Source organism: Dermacentor variabilis, unplaced genomic scaffold (genome assembly GCF_050947875.1).
Source record: "Dermacentor variabilis isolate Ectoservices unplaced genomic scaffold, ASM5094787v1 scaffold_17, whole genome shotgun sequence".
Classification (NCBI taxonomy): Eukaryota; Metazoa; Arthropoda; class Arachnida; order Ixodida; family Ixodidae; genus Dermacentor; species Dermacentor variabilis.
Genome location: NW_027460335.1, coordinates 3,275,108 through 3,298,408, shown reverse-complemented (window position 1 = coordinate 3,298,408; position 23,301 = coordinate 3,275,108). Strand labels below are relative to the sequence as shown.

Here is a 23,301-nt window from a genome sequence, read left to right as displayed (position 1 = left end):
GATTATGAGGCACACCGTATAGTGGACGACTCCGGAAATTTTGACGACATGGGGTTCTTTAACGTGCACCTAAATCTAAGCACACGGGTGTTTTCGCATTTCGCCCCCATCGAAATGCGGCCGCCGTGGCCGGGATTCGATCCCGCGACCTCGTGCTCAGCAGCCCAACACCATAGCCACTGAGCAACCACGGCGGGTCAGTCGTTGAGAACAAAGAATTTTCGAGTTACAAGTTCCTGGTGTTTGAGCTCCTTGGCGTCATCTTGTGCGCATTCGGCCGGCGCAAGCAACACTTTTGTCAGTCGCTCGTCGCGTTTTCGACAAGCGTGAGTACCGAAAGAAGGTATATGTTGCTGCGGGACCATAAAAAGCGTCACAAGCTTGTCTCACTAAGATTCAGTACACGCCAAAGCAACTCTCACCACGGGCGAGCGGCTTTTCGCTCCGTCATGACAGGCGCGGCGAGTGCGCTTCAAAATTATCCCGAAATGTAACAAAATTAGTTATAATCGTGTTGCGGTTCAGAGAAAGTGTCGTGAACTTGTCCCAGTAAGACTTAGTACACGCGAAAGAAAATGCGTCATACGGCTGGGCCGCTTTCCGCTAACTGTGTCACAACGCCAGGCGCGGCGAGCGTGCCTCAAAAGTATCCCAACAAGTAACGAACCTAATTAAAATAATTCTCGGAGTCAGAGAAACCGTCACGAACTTGTCAGTAAGGTTCTGTGCACGCGAAACTAACTGCGTCCCACGGCCGAACTGTTTTTCGTTAACAGCGTCATAACACCAGGCGCGGCGAGCGCGCCCAAAATCTAGAGCCGAAATTAGTTACCATAATGTGGGACTCGCAGAAAGCATCGCAATGATCTCCCTGAACATGTCATTTGTATCTGCCACTCTGTATGCATTATTTAGAGGTGCTTTACTCATTATGTAATTGTACTTTCTATTACATTTTTCCGGAGCTTTTTTTTTACTCCTTCGTCAATCTATTGTGTTTTCTTTTTGTATGTACCTTTCCCCTCCTGCCTGGGCCTTCTAAGGCCTGCAGTATTCCTAAATAAATAAATAAATAAATAAACTCAAAATAACTGCGCCAGGACAGCTGAGCTGTTTTTCGCTAACTACGCCACAAGTCGAGGTTCCGCACCTTAATCCTATTTGCTTGCAATGCATTGCAGACTGTCAAACAAAATTTCGCACCGTGCCGTAGTCCAAAAGTGCCGTGGAGTCGTTTCGAAGTGCAGAGCAAACGCAAGAATACGGCTGTAGCCCAAAAACCAGGCTAAATAAAAAAAGGAAAGAAAAGCAGGCAGACGGGTCGCCGAACAGACCAAAGCTCACATGCGCAGCCGGCAACGCTCGCTTTGGCGGCAAGTCTGACGTGTATGCATCAGGCGCATGCATCTGGCGCGTCATTTGACTGTCGCTATGTAACGCAAGAAAAGTAAGTGGCAAAGTACAGCTTAATTAATACGCGGATATTTTAGTTTCGCTGGGAAAGAATTAAAAAAAACAATGTCTATTATCTTTATTTCACATTATTTTTCTTTCCTCTGCTCGCGGCAGCAAACGGTCAATGTTAATACTAGCGTGACGTAGTTCTTGTTGCCAGTTTTCGCCGCGTATCCCGTCTTGTTCAGTTTCCTTCTCTATGACTGAACGTCGGGCGTCGAGCCCACTGTGACAGCTCACTCCTTCGTTATATATAACTTGTTCCAAGAACCTTAGAGCATGCGCGTGAAACTTATCTGACGGGCCCGTCTAAGGAAAGTTCAAGGACGTATGGAGGCAGCTACAAACGGGCACGTACCCGAACCTAAACGTACTCAGCAAAATGTATCCCACACAATACAATCACAATATGCCCCTGGCGCCACGAAACACCCACGCTGTATCACATAAAGTGGGCATGCCAGAAGATAGACGTGGTACCCGTTATACCAAACCCGAGTGCGGAGAAATGGGAGGGAGTGCTCTGCAGCGATCGCCGGGTCGACCAAGAAGGTCTGATTCGGCGAGCAGAACTGGCAGCAGCGTCCAGTGGAGCCCTGGACTAAGGGCAACCGACCGTTGTGCTAGAAGATGGACGAAGCCATCCGAAGACCGCAGAAGACCAGCGAATCTAGAGCTAATAAAGTTTTTCACTCACTCACTCACTCACTCACTCACTCACTCACTCACTCACTCACTCACTCACTCACTCACTCACTCACTCACTCACTGAAGGACGTATCAACAGTGGCGCATCGTTGCACTACAACAAAAACGCGATTACAAAGCGGCTGGGCGGTAAAGAAAACAACAGGCGCGCAGGTTGCAAAATTTAGGAGGATATATCTAAGATTGTTTTCCAAAGGCTCGTCAGACGCTTAGACTCTACAGAGGCATACACGCTTTCAGCGTACAGCGAACGCTTTCAAAAATTTTTATGGGTTGCCTGTGGCCGATAGCAGAATTCTAATTTATGAGCTGGTCTATTCGAAGAAGCGGCGTTACTTGCACAAAAATTGAAGTGCATATTCGACAAATTAACAAAAATTCATAAATTATGCTTTTGACTAATTACCTTATGGCCCATATTGAAATTTTCAAATTGTAGCTGTAGAGTTTGCAAGGTAGACTTGGAACGAATTCTGAGGATGACACCAGTTCCCGAGCATTAGTTCGCGAACTTTGTGGAGAGATGCATTGGCGTTCCTGGTACTTTCTTAACAAAACATCGTTTTACGCATTGACGCACAAAGGTAGCTTGAACGCCAATGCATTTCTCCGCAAAGTTAGTGAATTAATTTCTCGAGACTGAGGTCATCTTGAGAATCCGTTCCAAGTTGATCCGCCGTGCGAGCTCCACGGCTACAATTTATAAATTTGCAATGCGGGCCATAAGGCAACCAAGTACTGAAATTTTATCATGTATTTCAATTTTTTGCGCAAGTTATGTCCGCCTCTACGGGGAGACCAGCTCCTGAACAACAATTGTGCTATCTGGAACAGGCAACCTTTAAAGATTTTCGAAAGTGTTCGCTGAAACACTCGGTATACGGGACAATTTACTAGAGATTCTATTGAGGAGAAGCCCCGTGTTTGAGAAGCGCCGCGTCCCACGCCAGGTTCTGTCGTTTGCTACCCAATGATCCGCGCCATTTGGCGAGAGAACCACGACAGAACAAATTGTCGGCGCGGCAGCCTCCTTGGACGCTGCCTTAGACGCTGATGTAGCGCTAAATTTGTTCAATGTGATAGGAAAAAATAGGTGAGCTGCTAATTTCTTTTGCAGCGAAGCTGTTAAGGGCTACTTCTCCCAGGATCTTGTCCGTGTGTTAAGAGGAAGCTTTAGCTCGGGCCCGTCTCCGACGCAGCCTGTTCAAATACCTGTAAAAGGTATTCTGAGGTATTGTTTTCTGAGGTGACCCCTGAACCGATTTTAATGAAACTTGTTGCAGTTTAGAGAGAAAGCTAAATTCTAGTGACTGTTTGAAGCGGAATTTCGACTTAGGGCCTGAATTTTGTTGAAAGAATTTTCCAAAATTTGAAAGTTCGGAAAATGTTTACTATAGCTCTGCATCCAAAACAGATATCGCCGTTTTGTAAACGGTATTCGCTAGATCATTGAGAGCGGACAGATTCAATATGTCATTTTATATCTTATGTGAATTAGTTACGTTGTCTGCAAAAGCTGTATTTCCATATTACGGATTTTTTTGAGATTCATGTATAACACATCAATTTTGTCCGCTTTAGATTTACTATCAGGTGAAATTCACACAATTGTGATATTATGTTTCCTTGCTGAGTTACATAGTTGTAACCATGATAGTTTCGATATCCGAAAATTTTTTAATTTTGCAAATTTTCAATAAGAAATTGACGACCTAAATAAAAACTTCCAAGCAAACTGTCACTAGATGTAAAATTTGTCCTTTAAATGCAACAAACCTCGTCAAATTTGGTGCAGTGTTTGCCGAGAAAAACGAATTCCTTAAGATGTGTTTCGGTAGGAGCACCCCAGCTAAAGCTCCCTTAATACGTTCATCGTCACGATGGCTCCAGCGTCGTCGTCTTCCACAGCAGGCTCGATGGTGCCCCTCGGCGCTACTGCGCGAACGTGCTCGTGCTACTGCTCCAGCGTTCGGCGTCGCCATTAATTATTAATTATATATGTGTCTATTAACAATAACATAAATTAATTAGTTAGGGAACACAAATACGTAACCAATTTTACAGCGAATTACAGCGAAGCTGGGAAGGTCTAGTTCACCCAGGATCATGTCCGTGTGTAGACAGAAAATTCTTGCGAGGGCCGATCCCGAAGCTGCTGCGATGCCGGGCCAAATTGCGGCGGAGGTGAAGCAGGTGATAAGCACTCCCCACACGTGGGCCGATCCCGAAGACAGTGCAATGCCGGGCCAAATTGCGGCGGAGGTGAAGCAGGGTTTAAGCACTGCCCACACGTGGACCGATACCGAAGCTAGTGCAACGCCGGGCCGATCCGCGGCGGAGGTGAGGGTGTTAAGCACTCTCCACACGTGGGCCGATCCCGAAGATAATGCAATGCCGGGCCAACTCGCGGCGGATGTGCAGTTCGCCATTACGGGGCCCACATACACAGCTTCGTGGGTAATCCTTCTTCATTGAGTGAAAGGGTACTGAGGTTTTTTTTAGTATGTATTTACGCCTTATTTTTATGGGGTCATTTACTGTGGCGCATCCTTTAACGCGAAGCTTTCTTGTCGAGGTGGAGGCACTTTTTCGTACGTACATATTTCTGCTAAACCCGAACCAGTTCAACGGCATGGTGGCGCCATCTACCAACCTTGCGGCGAAGGAGTAGTTTACGAGCGCAAAGAAGTTAACACGAAGCGGCGCCACCGTTTCAAGTGGGAGACGAATATAAACGCCATAAAGGCGGCTGACTCGCGTCAACTGCTGCGGAAAAATTCACACTACGTAGACGTCCTCATCTCTTTTTTTTTTTTTTTTGCAGGCAATCGTCTTCTTATGGGGGAATTTTCGGCCACAAGTTTGGACGAAAGGGAACAGGTAGTTTTGTGATATTGCAGGGAATGTGAGGATTGATGAAGTAAATATTCGAATTACGTGTTTGTGCAAACCATCACTTCGACATACCACAGCACACACTATTAAATGCACGGGCCAAATAGGAGTCGGTCAATTTTATGTTCTAATAACTTTTCTTGTTTAAATGCTGGTGTGCTCTTGCGGTACAAAACGTGAACTGCAGTTTCTTGCGTCAATATTCGAAAAGGTGACTTATTCAGAATCTCTAGAAAGCTGCGAGCCACCAGTGGTAGTGCATGGTAGAGCCCTGTCTACGCGGCAGATATGCCGGGAAAAGAAATTGCAGAGTTGCATGTTAGAAAGTGAGTTCTCATATTACTGTCCGGCGGAGTTGCGAATTTGCGTGCATAGCAAGGGGAATTCTTGTGAAAGTTATGGAAGATCACTGCTCCTCCATGCAATATTTGCACTCGCCTTGGCTGATGTGTATTAGAGATCCTGGATCGTTTCGGTTCCTTTCTAAACCCATGTCACATCGATGCCTCGACTGAAGGAGGTGCTCACACCCGCTGAGCTTGCGGAAGCCTTAGGTCATCGGCACGCCATCGAAACAGCCAAAGTTCTAGCCGCTCACTTAGAGCAGCTGAGGCTAGCCGCACAGCGAGGCCATCTTGGACATAGGCATATCTGCCGGAAGGGTGGCGGGGCACTGTCGAAAGGGGAGGGCCAAAGTATATGTAGATATTCCGTATTTTGAAAAAATAAAATACGAGGGCCTTTTTTGGATATGTGTACCGAAGATTTGCACTGTGTAGGTTGCTTACGTGCTCTGAAAACAGTAACTGTGTCGTCGCCTTTTCCAATTTTTATGCGTAACGCACTGCGTTTGGTTGTTTTCCCCTGGTATCCTCGGTAAAATATGCGGGGCACGTTGTTTATATTTATTCGACTTATATGAAACAATGTTCCGGGTGACGAGTGATATCAGTTTATCCTGTGTAGGTACGTTACAGCCTTTGTAGAAAGGTATTCGTTGAAGCGTTCCAGGTTGTCGTACTGCCGCTGATCTAGATGTTTCCTAGGCTCCCAAAACAACGCACGAGATACGAACGTGAAATTCCATGGAAATAGGAGAATTTCAAGCGCAATGCGTTGCGAAACTCTCACTTTCCTGCTTTAAATGCAAGTGGCGCAGATAATCACTAAACCATCCTTTTTCATGTGTTTTCGTGAAATAGCTTTAGTCGCGAAGTACGATCGACTGTCAATAAATGTGTGAAATTTGCATAAATTGGGACAATGACAATGTGAATTTTATAGTAACCCATCATAATTACACAGTGATTAAATATTCGCTTATTGTACAGTCAATCATGCTACGTTTCTTCATAAAATATAATGAATGACCTGCTTGAATTACATGCACACGTTAATTATCGGGCAGAAGGATTACAAAAAGGGAAGAAATAATCTTTCCCGATTACTACAGAAACGCTCCACTCAAACGGCCCCTCAAAGATGGTAGTGCCTTCATGAAAGCGGTCGTTTGAAGCGATACATTTCACTCAGAAATTAAATGGGCGTACTTTAAGAGTGAAAAATGTTCAGTTTACTAAAATTTGAATGTTGTCTATTCCTTGCAACCGCTGCACAGTAATGGTAGAAATATGTTGCGTTCACAAACGTGTACGCCGTGACTGAAGGGGATATTACGAGATTCGTAGTTTGTTTCTCCGGCGTCCTCAGTGAGCTAAACAAGGCATCTTGTTTATATCTAGGTTGGTATGGTATGGATATGGTGTATGCAGTGTTTTGAATCGTTGGTTTAAATGCTCATTTTCCAGTAGTATCTGTACGCAAGCTTTCCATTGCGTTATTAACCTGTTTTACGAGCGGTGTAAGACCTAGACGGCTGCGCTGGCACAATTTAAACACAAACTGAAGTCAAATTTTCCAAAAGATGAGGACAACAATACGCCAGTTTTACGTGCGATGGTAAATACGTGTTGATCAAATAAAGCGCTAAAAAAGTTGTAAACAAGTGTTCGAAAGAATCATGCTACAGCTATCAGCTGGGTTTCCCAAAGTCCCAAGAGACGTCTACGTACCAGATATTTAATACTTTGAAGGAATAGGCAGCATCCTAAGTGCAATGCGTCAAGTAGTTTTAACCTTCCTGGCTTATTTGGGAGCGTTACGAATAATTATTGAACCCTCACCTTTCTTTCTTCTTACCTCTTCATGAGTGATATATAAGTTTCGCCTGGTGTCCACGCTGAACTAAACGAGGCAGCTTCGTTATGTTTGATGACTGCAAGGACAAGTTAATGTGTGATGTAGAGGTGAAGTTCCAAATAGATGGGTAATTTGTCTTTCGCAATGAAATACGTATGCAAGCATTCCAGGGTGTTTGAGCGTTCTAACGAGCGGGAAGAACCGAGCCCGCTGCCCTGGCTGAACTATAAAAGCCGCCAAGACCAAATTTAGCGAAAATTTGTGGTACACTGTGGAAACTCTCTGTGCATGCATAGTTGAATGCAATTGGGTCAAACACAGCCTTTCTAAAAAATTCTTATTAAGATGTTGTAGCGTGTGATATGGCAGCTGTCAGCTGTGCTTCCAGTGTCTGGACACAGCTATAATTTAAAACAGGTTTATACTTTGTGGAAAAGGGAGCAGAGACATGGCAAATGCAACGTGCGACAAAATTTTTACGTTCCTGGTTCGGTTAGAAGCGCTGCAGATTCCGCCGTTCGTTTTTCTTTCCCTATTTTGAGGCGTCGTAGCAGGTTCCGTCTTAGTTTTAGCGATGTCCTCAGTGAACTAACCAGGATAGTTCGTTTATATTTGCCGAAAATAAAGGGCGCGTTAGGGGCAATATGCACGTAAACTGCGAAAATAGGGCACTAAATATGACCTTTGTAGCAAATTACGCATGTGAGCTAGCCGGAGCTTTACAAATGTTTTGCGGAATGTTATCCCGTTGCCCTGGAGGAAACATGCATTCAACCGATTTCACATCTAGCGGAAATTGAATTGGAAGGGGGTTGAGGACGTTATAAAGCAATAAAGCATTCCATACCCCCCTCTGCAATTGTAGTGGTGGTTTTCTGTAGATCCGCTGGACATCTACTATCGCAGGGCCAGGATGGCGAGTAAAATTTTTTGGTAATTATTCGAAGTAAGTCATGTTGATTGTACGTCGTTGCTTATAACCGCGACAATACTATTACCTAAACTAGCGATAGACTTACGCTGTAGGCTTAAACAAGTACAATTCTTTGCTGAATTATTCAAATTGTTTGTATTATTTTTAATAATAATATTAATAGAGATGGAAACATACAAGCACGCTAACAAAATCGGGATGGAGCAAGCTAACAACTGCCTCCGAGAGGGGCACAACACCTGCTTGCGCTTTCGAGAGGAGGGAACGAAAAGAGAAGAACAGGAGAAGATAGGAAACAAATATATGTGAAAGAAAATAGGAAATAAACAAATGACAGAGACACGGACAAAAGAAAGCAGGAACACGGAAAAAAATGTCTATAAACGGGAGGCCAAAGCAGCAGTTTTCTGCATGAAAGTTAACAAGGCTTTATGGGCCTGGTCGCGCTGAGCAGCACTCCTTCTCGGAAACAGGCAGTCGTCAAGCGTCATACACTTAATTCAATCAGCCCGTATTCCTTAATTAGCAGGGCGCGTTGTGTGACGAATGCGGGACATTGCAATATGAGGTGTTCAAGTGTCTCGCAGGAGCCACAGGACGTGCACGACCGACTTGCTACTCGTCCTTGGTGATACAAGTGCTCGCGCACCAACACAGAACCAATTCTTAGTCTCACTAAAAGTGCTCTACGGGACAAGACCACGAACACGGGGAGGGAACAAGCCGTTTGCAACACGGCCGTCTGGGTGCTGCTTTGGAGATATCGGCGGATTAACACACGGGCGTTGTCAATCATACAATAAATTTATGGGCAGTCACTCCCGTTGTGACCACAAGTTGAAGCGAGGTGATCAGCCTTTTCATTGCCAGCAGTACCCACGCGCGAAGGTAATTACTGGACGATGAGGGACACCCTAAGAGAAGCAATTTTCTCGGCGGACTCTATTACACTGCGTAGATTTGGGCTATTGACATCCTTTCTCAACAACCTGCTAACGGCGGCACGGGAGTCTGTAAGGATGACGACCTTCGATGTGCTTATTTCTTCCTGTACATACTTGAGAGCAACATCGATCGCTGCCAGCTCTGCAGTTATTCATGAGGATGGATGAGATATTCGAGGCACCCCTCTTATGTCAGTCGAAGGGCAGAAGAAAGCTGTTGCAGCTCCTTGGGCGTCGCTGCTTAACGATGCGTTTGTAGATACCTCAAGACGGCATTTATTGTTGTGTTCCTTCAGAGTTGTCAGTGAGGTAGTTTCTTCTGAACTGCTAGCAATAGCAACGAACAAGGACGCCATTTTGATCATGCGGGAGAATGGCCGCTGAATCAGCCGGTCATTACCTGCTTGTCCATCTGATGCTCGGTGCAGACGCTGTGCATGATATAACACTCTCTGGTATGCTTGCAGCTTCAGGGGCAGCTGGTGTGCTTCAGTGAGTAATCGAACAGATGACGCCTGAGAAGGTAAGCCAAGAATGACACGTGTGGCAGCATGATGGTCCCGTTCCAATTGAGGCATCAAACTAGGAGGCACGTTCAACACTGGCAAGGCGCACATCACTCCAGAAAGTACATATGCTTGATATACGTTTAGTGCAGACATCTGGTCGCAGCCGTCACTACTAGCAGTCAAGGCGGCCACATACCTCAGAATGGACGGCGATTTGCGCCGCACAGACGCGACTGCAGGGTGCCAGGATGGGCAATCATAGATAATTACGCCAAGGTAGCGGTGTTGCTGTACCCAATCTATCGCTGTATCTCCTATGTATAGCTGGCTCATGGTTCGACGAGTGCGTTGTCTCGGATGAAACGCAATTGCGGCTCACGTATCTCACGGCTCACGTATGTACTCTGATGTGACATTCTGAGCTCTCTGCAAGATTCTACGAAGACATGGACCGCGTTGCGAAGGACCGCTGATCCACAGTGCCATGTCATCAGCATAGATTGCTATGCTGATGACATGGCATTTACATTTTCAGGCAATCCACTTGGAAATCCAGCCAATACGCTGTTGTAGAGAAGCGGCGATAAGACGCGGCCTTGCGGGACACCACACTTAAGAGTGCGAGTTTCACTTGTTGCTTCTCCAACGCGCACTTTCATTTTGCACTCCGATAAAAATGGCCCACAAAACGAACCAAACAACCCGAAATTCCCGCAGTCATAAGTGCGAAAACAACCGCCCTATGGGGTACCGAATCAAATGCTTGCTGTATGTCTAGGAATAACAGTATTTTTACAGAGTGCTTGTTTTCTCGTGCGGATTCAAACGATGATCTATGGTCTCCAATACTGTCGAAGGCTGAACGATGGCGTTGAAAGCCGCTCATGACATAAGGAAAGAAATTCAGTTCCTGTAATCTGCTATCTAGGCGAAACAGTACCATTCGTTCCATCAGCTTGATAACATTAGATGCTGGTGATATTGGCCGGTATAACTTGAGCGATTTTGCAAGGACCCCGGTCTTTAAGACAGGTATCACCACAGATGATTTCCATTCGTTGGTGCTTGGACTCGTTCGGCACACTCCATTGTATTCGTCGACGATAAACTGATGAAAGGCCTTATGGATGTTTCGTAAGGCTTGGTACGCGACATCGTTTTCGCCTGGGGCAGTGCGGTGTTTAGAAAGGCTAAGCGCACAGCTAAGCTCCTCGAGAATAAAGTCTGCTTCATCTGCCTCGCAAGCAGGACAATAACAAGTGGTTATCATACCGTGACTTGTGAGAAAATTAATGTCTCCGTTTGTGTTGTCGTTTCCTGACATAGCAGATATGAAAAGGTCGGCAAATGCTTCCGCGAGAATTTTCGGCTACCGGTCTGTCGTTATGCACAAAGCAGCAGTTGGATTATCGCACATCTCCGGAGTTCGGAGAGCCTTCAGTATGCGCCATAAACTTCCGAAACCACTTGCCGTATGCAGTGAACTACAAAGGGCCGCCCAGCCCTTTCGACGAGGCGGTTATGTACTGTCCAATCATAGATTGGTTTACATCGATCCACCCTAATGTAAGTGCGCCGTAGACAGGCGCGTAGCCTCAAAAGCTTAAGATCAGGCTTTAGTTTATCTATGCGCAGCCGTAGTCATGCCGTAGCTTGTTGTAGGCACTCACTCACCAGTTTGAACACCTTGTCGTGTGATGGCGCCTTTGAAATTAGCTGAGGGAGCTTGTCCCAATTTTTCACAGCGTAGGCGGCAGTCTGGCGGCTACGGGCATTTTCTGGAACCAACCAAATTGGTATAGGTGATCTGAGGTCAGCTTCACATGATCAGGCCAAGTACACATCTCTCGTTGATATCGCAAGGTCGATGGTGGATTGCTCTTTTCCTCGGCCGACAAATGTAGCTGAGCCCATCATTGAGGGTTTGTAGAACATGTCTAACAATAAGTTCATTGATCTCCACGCCTACAATTGTCTTGTGGACGAGAACACCAGCGAGGATGGTGAGCATTGAGGTCTCCGCACAGCACAAATGATGGGCCGCAACGACAGGCTAAGCACTCCAGTAACGTGGTGTCTGAAGAGCGCATCGGTCGATAATATGTGCTTGCCACAGTCGTCGCTGCATCTCGGAGACTTACAACAACAGCCGCACATTCCAAATCGGCGTCGCAGATGTCACCTGTGTTAATAACTGCGAAATGTAGGTCAGCTTGCGTGTATAGCGATAATTTTGAAGTATTTTGTGGATGCGTGACGTCCGTGCATAGGAAAGTACCGCATGCTGGCAGTGTACATCGAGTGTTCCTGTGGACGCCTACGAAGCTCCGAAGTCGGAATTCTTCTTTTCTAAAAATATTGGTTTCTTGAAGCGCCATAACATTTGGTGGATCGGGACACTGTGGGGCACTCATTGCATTTTGTCCCTATATCATGTTGAGATTTTATATAGTTGCAAAAGATAAATGTTAAGTCATATAATTTTTCGGGCCCACGTGTGGTACACCATGCGAGACTGATGAATAGGTCCGTGTCATGTTAAATGTTAATACCAGTGACAGAAGCATTTCCAGCCTATATCAGTTATTTAATAGCAACACACACACACACACACACACACACACACACACACACACACACACACACACACACACACACACACACACACACACACATATATATATATATATATATATATATATATATATATATATATATATATATAGAGAGAGAGAGAGAGAGAGAGAGAGAGACAGAGCGAGAGAGAGGTCAGATAGTCTGCGGTTTGCCCCCCCCCCCCCCTCTAGAAATACGCCAGAGCTAGTTGGTACGCCACTGACCTTGGATGGATGGATGGTTGTTATGAGCATCCCCTTTCGAACGGGGCGGTGGGTTGCGCCACAAGCTCTTGCTATTATACTGCCTAATGTCCTACCTAGGTAAAAAAGAAACAGGAAAAAAAAACTCACGATGAGTTCCCATATCCAAATTTGCTGACCCCGTAATGTGTACATTGGTTTTGTACGACTCCGTTGTTTTTCTGTTTTTTTTTTTGGCGGGGGGGGGGGGGGGGGTGTCGTTTCCCTACTTTTCTTCCACCAATCTTCTAATCGCCTCTTACTAATCTCTATTGCGGACATATTTACTTTCCTACTGCTCTCGCTGAATCCAAGGGCTTCATGGAGTCCTGTGGTGCCTATGTCGACCGTTTTAGAAAACCGACATTTACGTGTGAACCCTAATCTCTGTATTTTCTACAGAAGCCTATGTAGAATGAAACCCGGGATCATCTTCGCATAGCTTGAATCCTGTAACATTTGCGGGCGAAATATTAAGCTCGATATATTACCTTTAATTTGGCAGTCTGAGTACGTGCGGCTAGATCAGCATCCTAGAGATGTTCTCGCCATAAGAAAATTCGTGCGCTATTGCTGTATTGTGCGGACAGTACTTTTTAATATTAGCGTGGATGGTCTTTCCGACGTTAACAGAGTAACGAGTTATCAATAAATGGAGATGAAGGTAGCCATTTATGCTTACTACCACAGGGTTATCGCGATTTACGTGCTAACGATATTAAAAGGCGGATGGCCAATAGCTCGTAGAAACTATGTAAGCCAAACCACTCCTTCTACGAGTTTGTTAATTAGCAATTATTGGGAAACTCCATGAGCATTTTAACCATCGCCGTCATCGTCGCCGTGCTTTAAGCGGTATCAACATTGCTGGTACGGGACGCGTTAGGATGGTCCGGAGGTCGCACCTTGATACTCGACAGATTCACAGTGCATTTGCCTACAAAAATTATGACGCCAAGTGGAGGATAGCATCCCTGCTTTGCAGCTGTGTGCAACGTGGAGCACGGCTGTTCTGAGTAAACTGGACACCAAACTACAAGGTACGAATGTCGACTTTATTTCTTCGGTCTCAATTCATGCTCCAAGGAGGTGCTCTGCCTCCAAGGCCGTTGCCACCACTTCTGATTGTGCCAGCGTAGGGAGACGGCTAGAAGCAGCGTGCCGCTCCTGCGGCGCAGAAGCAGCTGTCGGGTCATCGCGTCAATATGTTCCCTCCGCGCAATGTTAGAACACTCTCCGACTACGTTCACCACCACGCTAAACTTTGATATAGCTTTGAATGCTTCGCTCTTCGGACGTTACGGTCATATTGGTTGCCATTGGTGCCGCAATAAGTGCTTTAGTGCCTATTGAGAAACCACTACGCACACATTAAAAATAGAAACATTTAAAGCTATTATAGACTCTATACATAGTATGGAAATGTGTCTTCCCGCATGCTTATTTGACATATTTCTCCTCGCTTATAGTGTAATCGCAGTCCACATAAATTTTTTTCGATGATGTATTCATGTCTGTTACATTCTAAATGCAAATAAGATTAGTAATTTTGGAAAGCACTTATAACAAATCTTATGAGGTATGAACTTGCGGCTTCTACGTAATTCTCCGAAATAGGAGCAATTGTGATACTGCTTCGAAACGTTTTGCCTTGCTTTATGAGCGCGCTCCTTTTCGATGAACATGTATGCGTGTTGATTTATACAGTGCGGATTGCGAAGGATTGCGAAGACTTTAATAACATACAATTAATTTGTCGTTCGCAGTTCTTTCACCATCTATGCACTGGAGGCACCTATAGGGTAGATCATCTTGTTGCACGCTCTCGACATGTAAAGGCGCTGAAATCCGTCAACCCACGGCTTCCTGATTGGTCTTTTTCAGACGGTATACTAATTGTCTCGCAAGAAAACCGAAATTTATGGTGATTGGTCTTTCTCGAAAGCCATTTGGTGCATGGCTAGGCACCCGATAACCGATGGGTCCATTAGACGACATGCTGAGCTTCATTTATTCCACTTACCATTCACTTGAAGATAATGTACTCGCGCTAACTATATGATTATTCGTTAGAAGTTCTGTCAGTCGTTCTTGTGCCTGTCAATTTGTGCTTGTTCTCTCCTCGCGTAACTCAAAGCGTGTTCGCGTTTTCAAGTTTAGCTTCTTCTCGGCAAAGTGTTATCAGCCTTCTAATATTCCCGTGATATAGTAGGGTTGAGAGGTTGCCATGTGAATCTATTATCGTCGTTTGGAGGAGTATTGATTACGCAAAGCGAATTAAGAACTTATAGGGTTCCACTGGAAACCTGCAGTAGAGGCATAGATGTCTTTATCAAAGTAGCATTTTTGTAAATGGCTAACCTGCGCTACAATCTGGCGCTGCAGAAACAGACCTTAATGGGACCTAAAGCGAAACAATAATGCAATTTAGACTAATGAAGCGTTGTTTGAGAACCACGCAGGCAGTAATTTAAAAAAAAAGATAGTTTGATTATTAGATGATAAAATGAAGGTCCAAGTATCAGTATTTGAATTTCACGCCGAAAGCGCAGTGCCGGTATGTCAGCGTGACGTCAGGGATTCCAAAGTATGTTTTCACATTTGGGCCGCGTTGGCTTAATAAAGGTTCCCGAAACTTGCCATGCTTAATATTTGGTTCATTTAGAACACAATGTAGTCAATCTGTACCGCTATATATAATTAGTAGCCCCTTGAAGATGCCATCAAAATCCAAGACGTCACAGCCCCCAGGTGCAGGAACTTAAGTAGGCGTCGCCACCCGTATTTCGTTCTTGCCCTTTTTCTGGCTTACCAAACGTCTTATTGTTGTAAGAGTAGTGCTTTTGGTGTTTTATAACGGTAATTTACTGATGCAGAAGAAATCATTTTTCACTTTAGTGTCCCTTTAAGGTATAGATGCGCTTTAATATGTATGATGCATTCGTGAAACATAGTGCGCCTGAAATGAAGAGTGTCAGATGTTGTAGTGTAAAGGTTTTGTATTAAGTCACATGTAAGTTATCTCACCCAGTCTCAATATGAGCTGCTAAGGCCATAAAGGCGCTACTATACAGATTCAATTATCACGTATGTTATTTTACTGCTAATGTGTCAAAAATGCCCAAGCACCTATTTCTATATAGGGGGCTACATCCTTGATATATTTAAGCCATGATGTTCCTAATAGTTTAGTGGTTACAAAGCATACCAAAGTTTTCCCGTGAAAGTCATGAATTATTGCTAGCAGGGAAAGGTTGGCAGACGTATATGTGAACTTTCTGATGCAGTGCTCGCATAAATTCCGGTGTTGGGCACTCACCTCGGAAATATAACCAATATATTGCTGCAGTCGTGTTCAAAGTGTTAGTTTTTAGTTAGACATTGAATCAGACAATGTGCCGAACTTTCTGCATGATGAACTGTTGATACCTCTAGACGCATAATTATGAATTGTAGCAAATGGCTCAAAAAGATTGGCTTCACACAGAAATAGGCGGATAATTAAAATTCATATGGAAGATCGATGTGTTACTGAACGCAAAAACACTTGTGCACTTGTATTCTTAACGAAAAGAGAGAAAAGAACACATTTTTAATTATATATGATCATTTTTCTTCTAAATCTGCGAAAAGTAGCCTGATGTGATGTCCACGACTTGTGCGCAGCGAAGGGAGGACCAGGAAAATATTGATGTAGAGGTCCGGTAAATTATTTTGGTTCGTTTCATCACTCTGAATATTGGGGGGAGAAAATTGTGGGGAGTCACATTTCTCATATTAGAGAGCAATACTGCACAATATTTATGTAAAAGAATCTAAACTTCTTTGAAATTGTACGCAAATCCAGAAAACTACATTAGGCGTTCTGTTATCAGGAGGTGTGGGGTCAAAATTCAGCTACAAACTTCTGCGAAAAACCTTCACGTTTAATATTGAAAATTTTTATCTGGTTTCTTAAGGAAACAATGCAACACTTGCGCACACCTTTAAAACTTAAAGTTAGACCAAACTGAGAAAAGTATCGTGAGGGTGCTACACTACAAAATAATTGTGTAGTCTAAACACACAATTAACGCTAACCTCTATTAGGCTGACGAACGCGCAGTTCCAGGGCGAACCATCAATAACTTTTTATAATATTTGCTTTAAGAAACATTAAAATTCTGCTTTCGTAACTGCTTTCATAGGAACAGACTCAAAACCTACAACCGCCCCCCCCCCTCGTCATAACCGTTAGGCCCGTATAGGCGAGGGCCCTTTCAGATGAAAGAACAGACTTCATTGTCTAGAACGAGGCCCTCGCAAATTGCCGACAGAAACGCTTTTGGCCACTTGCTTTGCAGACTAAATTCACATCTTCTTTGCTAAAGAGACATTTGAAAGGGCTGTATAGCCGTAACTCAAGCAAACCTCGACATTGCTTCTACATACTTCGATAGTTCTTGACGCAGGCACACACACGCACACACAAAGAACACCGGCCACTAAACAGCAATCTAAAGCACTCTAGCTGCGCTGCAATTTTTGCAAGCATTATTCCAACCATAAAGCACACATACCACACACGTGCACTTGTATCTGTTATTTCCTAGTCCTCGTTTCAAGTTGTGCGCAAATAACATTTCTTGCATATTTAAATTGTAAATGATAAGGTATACTAAACAAAAAGTCCGTTACAGGAGCATTATGGCCAGGGCTAGATAACTGCCGTGAATTATGTTTTTTATGTTGAAGTGACCACAACCTAGAAGACGCAGTTTAGACATAGTTGATGGCTGATATGGCAGGGTGTGAGAATGATAATGGGATGTGAAGGGCTCCTTCTGACTCAGAAAATAAATACTTAATAATGCAACAGTGAGCCGCCTCGCCTTATTGATGAAAGTAAGTCATTTACTAAACTGTATTAAAAAGACTGCCGTTTCCTGTTTTTGTTTCAAACGTGTGAACAAGAAATAATAACACTTAAGCATTCATTTATGTATTTTATGTAAATATTGTCTTTAATGCCCCACCATGCCTTTAACGCTGTGACAGCTTTGTTTGTCTGAATAATGATATCGCCGAAAGAGTGGCGAATGATACGGATGTTTGTATTACTGTTGCACATTTTCTTCTATACGCAAAATTTTCTTCTAAACACAAAAAACAAAATTTTCTGAATGCCAACGACATAATAAAAGCCACGTTGGTTATAAAACCAGCTGGTTGACTTGCCCTTGCAGACGAAATTCAGCCTAGCATGTTACATTTTGATTTATTTGCGATGAAATATCTTAAACACATTTTCTACGCGAAGCATCATGCTCACACGCATCGAGTATCTGGCTGATAATTTTAGCAGACGCTATGGGTCTGATTCTGAGTTCTAGCAGTCTCCTTACGTCCTTGCAGCAAATATTTCATGACTCATGCTATTTATATTATCAAGAGTGTAAATTACAGCGATAGCACATGATTACACGCTTACAGTGTTACCAATGACGATCGATATAAGGAAGAAATCCTATCTACAGACAGGCCATAAATAAAACGACGCAAAAGTAAGAAGCTTTTCAGTGAAGCTCCCTCATCGCAACATCGTGCACTTGGCTATAATATTATACACTGCAGGGTGATACTTTTAAGTGACTCGGAATTTTTAAAACTTTTCTTTGGCAGGTAGCATAATTCTTGTTATTCAGGTGGATTATTGAAAGAATCGGACGCGAGTAGCCCGTGAAATCGAAACACATATTCAACTAATTTACAAGAATTTGCTAATTAACTTTGAATATTTACTTTACGGCAGATTGCAATTTACGAATTGTAGGCAGTGAGCTTGCAAGAATTTTTCACTTGAATTTATGCTCCAGAGTGACACCTGTTTCGAGTGTTGCGGAAAAGCATGGGTGTTCCAGTTACTTCTGTACTTCAGCCCCCCCCCCCCCCCCAAGAACAAAACAAGAGTTTGCTTAAAAAGTAACTGGAACAGCAGTGAATATTTAGAGCGATTGTGACGACGCTTATCTGCAAACTGGTGTTATACTGGATATTCAATACAAGTGGATACGCCTTTTGAGCTTATCGACTAAAGCTCGTTAATCTAATAGTGCCGTAAAGCAATTAATTGGAAAGGTAATTACTGATATTCTTGACTATGTGAATACGTGTTTCGACTTGTCTTGAAATTAATGGCAGCCTTTCTGAACAATCCAGTTCGCGAACTGGAATGACGTTATCTATTATGCAAAAAAGGTGAGGCGTGCAGACAAGACACAAGAGTAGAGAAGTGGACAACACGAACGCCGACAATAAACTGAAGGGAGCACTGACCTCTTCTGCGCGAGCTCTGGAATGGTATCACCACGTGTCAGTCGGGTACACGTGCCGGTCTACGTGAGAGATAACTCTTAAGACACTTATTTTATTTATTTATTTTATTTCCAATACTGGTGAGCCCTGCCGGGCTGTTACAGGGTGGGAATACAGAGCACAAAGCCCACGCAAAGAACGCAGTGAAGTTTTCTTCAACACAGTCAACCCTGTTATTGCTCGGAAACACACAAGAATTCAATTTATTCCACTCAACAATTGTCTTGACAATGAAAGAGTGCTTAAAGACATCAACTCTCGGCACATAAGGCATTATAGCGTGATTGTGGTTAGTTCGTGGTGAAACCCTTCCAGGAGGCTTCAAATACAAACTAAAATTCAGGTTCAGCTTATTGTGATAGAGCTGATATAAAAACTTAAGGCGCGCGATTTTCCTGCGCACAGCCAACGTAATGAGACCAGCCCTGGCGAGCATGGAGGTTACTGAGTGCGTTTTGTCGTAATCAGAAAAAATAAACCTAACCGCCATTCGCTGAATGCACTCTAATTTATCTGTTATGTATTGTTGATGAGGGTCCCAAATTATGCAAGCATACTCTAAATTTGGTCTAACAATGGTAGTGTATGCCTTAAGTTTAATATCTGGTGCAGCATCTCTCAATTTACGCCGTAACAAACCAAGCTTGCGCTGGGCTGATCCACATATTTTTTCGACGTGTTCATTCCAGTTGAGGTTACTAGTGATAGTTGCGCCAAGATATTTCAGCTTTGTGGAACGCTTAATGACATTGTTATTTACAGCATACGAAAACATCAACGGAGTTTTCTTATTCGTAACTGTCATGCAAACAAATTTATCAAAATTGATTTGCATATGCCATTTTTCACACCAGTTATAAATTCGACATAAAGCATCATTTAGTCGTTCTTGATCAGAAACACGTTTAACGCGACAAAACAAGAGGCAGTCATCGGCAAACAACCACACTTCAATCATAGGATGTACATCAGCTGCTATATCATTAATATACAGTAGGAACAAAATTGGACCCAAGACCGAGCCCTGAGGTACACCTGATGATACAGGAAGGAAAGAGGAGCACTCGCCATCTATTTCAACAAACTGTTGTCTGTTGTGTAAGTAGGCCTGAATCCACTTAATAATTTTTGAATTTACATTATACCCATAAAGCTTTTCAATTAGGTTGCTATGGCTAACCCTATCAAATGCCTTTGATAAATCCAGAGCGATGACATCAATTTGTTCGCGACAATTAAGGGCTTCTGCAAAACTGTGTATCGTTTCAAATAATTGCGTGACAGTTGACAGACGCCTTCGAAAACCATGTTGTTTGTTGTAAAAGATGTTATTGTTTTCAATATATTCTACTAACTGTTTACTAATTATGTGTTCTAAGATTTTGCAAGCCGTACAGGTTATGGAAATCGGACGGTAGTTCCTAATGTCTAGCCTGTCTCCAGCCTTATAAACAGGCACAATCCTCGCTAATAACCATTGACTTGGTAATGCACCATTTATTAATGACAGAGAAAAGATTTTAACCAAGAAGCATGCAATCCATTCACAGTATCGCTTTAAATACTCATTCGGTATTTTGTCAGGACCAGGAGACTTTTCTACGTCCAATTTTAGCAACATGTCGACTATACCTTCTTTAGAGATAAAAATGCTATCATTAGTATGGTCCTCGCATTCTAAATCTATTGCAGCACTCTCATCTCTTCGGCTGAATACAGAACCGAAAAAAGTGTTGAATTCTTGGGCAATAATTTGCGGATTGTTGCACACGGTATCATTAACAACTATTTCATTGATTGAAGGCTTTGATCGGGCAACGTAACGCCAAAATTTTTGAGGTGATGTTTTAAGGTAATTAGTCAGTGTTGTAGCAAAAAACGACGTTTTAGACGCTCTTAATTTCTGACGAACTTGAGTGCTAAGGGCCGATATTCTCTCGGGATTTTTCGGTTTTCGTTGCCGCGCACGACGTAGCTGACGTTTTAAATGTATTAACTCACGAGAAACCCATGGATTGCTTTTATGTAAACGCTTAGCTCTTTTTGGGACAAAGAGAGATGATAAACGGGTCACCACTTCTGTAAAATACCTCCATAATTTATCTACATCATTTTCTTCCGGCATACGGTCTAAAGCCAATTCTAAATAATCTAAGACGGCCGTATCATCGGCTCGGTTAAAATTATAGACATGAGCTATCCGGTTTTTATTTAAACATTTTATATTCTTTAGAGTGGCTACAACCACCTTATGGTCCGAGATTCCGTCCACCCCCCACTTCAGTATTATATTCAAATATACTCTCCGATACGAATAAGAGGTCTAAAAGGGCGCTGGAATTTCCTTGAAATCGCGTAGGTTTCTCGACCACTCTAACCAAGCCATGTTTCACCATGACTTCCAGCATAAGTTCCGCACGTGGCCTCTCAAGTGTCCCAGGGATTCTTGCATCCCAATTTACTCCCGGTAAGTTGAAATCAACCATCAAAATAACTTTACTTCTATCTGTAGTTATTGTTGTTAAATGCTGATCAATCTTCTCAACGAACTCAATAAGGCTTCCCGGGGGTCTATAAATTACACCGATAGCCAACGCAAAATGATGAAAAAAGAACTTACACCACACGCTTTCATGCGCATAAATTGATGGCAGAACTACATATCTAAGTGATTTTTTAACTAACAGTGCAACGCTCCCGCCTCTCGACGCCCTATCTGTACGCAGGACGTTAGATGCGCCGGGAAAAACTTCATCGTCCGCGATACCCTCATGCAGCCAGGTTTCAGTTATTGCTAATATATGTGGATCATCTAATAGCGACACGCATTCAAGTTCGTCAACCTTTTTCACAATGCTGCGAGCATTTACGTTTATCAGCCTGAGTTCATGCTCCTTTCTTTGTCAGTCTTGGCCACGGGGGCCCGCTTCGGCGTTACTGCGCATCCTCACCCTACAGTTAGACTGGGCGTCCCATGTGTAGAGGATTTAGTTAATGAAAAGCTTGTCATGAACAAGCCTTACCTTAGATCCTTCATTTTTATCAGTTTTAGCCGACTGCCAGAGCAACTTTCTTTTTTGAAGCGTTTCGTACGAGTAGTCGTCAGCGATGCTTATCCTCGTGCCTTTCAGTTTCTTACAGTTTTTGAAGATAGCTGTTTTTTTTTCATTGTAGTCGTACAAGCGTAAAATAACGGGTCAATCACGGTCATCTTTTCTTTTACCAAGTCTGTGAATTCTTTCGACAGACGTCGGTTTGACACCAAGCCGTGTGAAAAATATGTCCCTGATGACCTTATGTTCTAAGTCTTCTCGCGTCTCGTTAACACTTTCCTTTACACCAAACACAATCATATTGTTACGCCAGGCTCTGTCTTCAATATCTCAAATTTTTTGTTGTTGACGCTGAACAGTGCTTTCGAGAGTTTTAACAGCAGCCTCGATATTTGCCAATTTCACACCTTGCTCGGCAAGTAAATCAAGCTTCCCTTCAACATGCGTCAGCCGTGCTTCTAGTAGCGTTTGTTTTTCCAAGATTTTTTGAAGCATTTCTTCAATAGGAGGACCCGGGTTGCTTTCTATGTCCCCGGCCAAAAGAAGTTCCAGGTGCGACCATAGCACGTGCAAAACATCACGCCACTTCACTGGGAGCGGCAGCACAACAAGGCACAAACAGTTTGATCGTAACTGCGAAACATAGGAGTAGTAACGAACCTGCAAGGCAATCCAAACGTGTCTAAACGACATTGTCGTTGTGGTGCCGCCGCTCCCACTGAAGGCAGTCATGTACGGGTTGTGCCTTATATGCTCGGTGCCGGTCGATGACGTGCTCCCGCCTGGAAGGTTCCATTGGCTCATCCCGAGAACGTCACCATCGCCTGCTTGAAGCCATGATGAATCGGGCTGAAGTGGACTGTCGTTGCTGGTTGATACGGCACTGGCGATTAGCGGCAGCATCTGTAAGGCAATCCAAACGTGTCTATACGACATTGTCGTGTTGGTGCCGCCGCTCCCAAAGTTTGCTTTGTTGGTAATATATTGTATTATATCTGTGTGAACGATATTCTTTCACATGGTTCACTTTTTTCGTTCATTATTTATTTTTAATGTTATTTCTACCACGCAGCCTAATAATGTTAATTTTTCTGCTACCTGACGGGAGGTCCCCTTACAGCTTTCTGCTCTGGAACTTATTTCTGTATCTTCAGTTACATATTACACATTAGTAGCTCGATAAAGAATGACTTCGGTTCTGAAAACATCATTCTTATTAATAATCTGAATGCAAGAAATTATGAAGATTGCACGCACCTTGGGGATCAATGTTACGGGAAGCATTTCGTGTGTAACTAGATGTCTATAGCATAGCTTGCGATTCTGCAGTGTGCCAGCAGTTGGCGCAACTTCGCCGCGCAGTGAATCGAAGCATTAACTAGTCAGCAGTCC

At 43.6% G+C, this 23,301-nt stretch overlaps 1 protein-coding gene across 1 annotated transcript in view; it reads right to left on the bottom strand.

Annotated features, from left to right (window-relative positions):
- The window catches only part of LOC142568174 (uncharacterized), a 40,804-nt gene extending 17,978 nt beyond the window's left edge, over nt 1-22,826 (bottom strand). Inside the window, exon 1 of the mRNA XM_075678234.1 lies at nt 22,570-22,826. Coding sequence (XP_075534349.1) covers nt 22,570-22,812 — 243 coding nt within the window. The 5' untranslated portion in view covers nt 22,813-22,826. The remainder of the gene's footprint in view (nt 1-22,569) is intronic.
- Nucleotides 22,827-23,301: the final 475 nt, after the last annotated feature.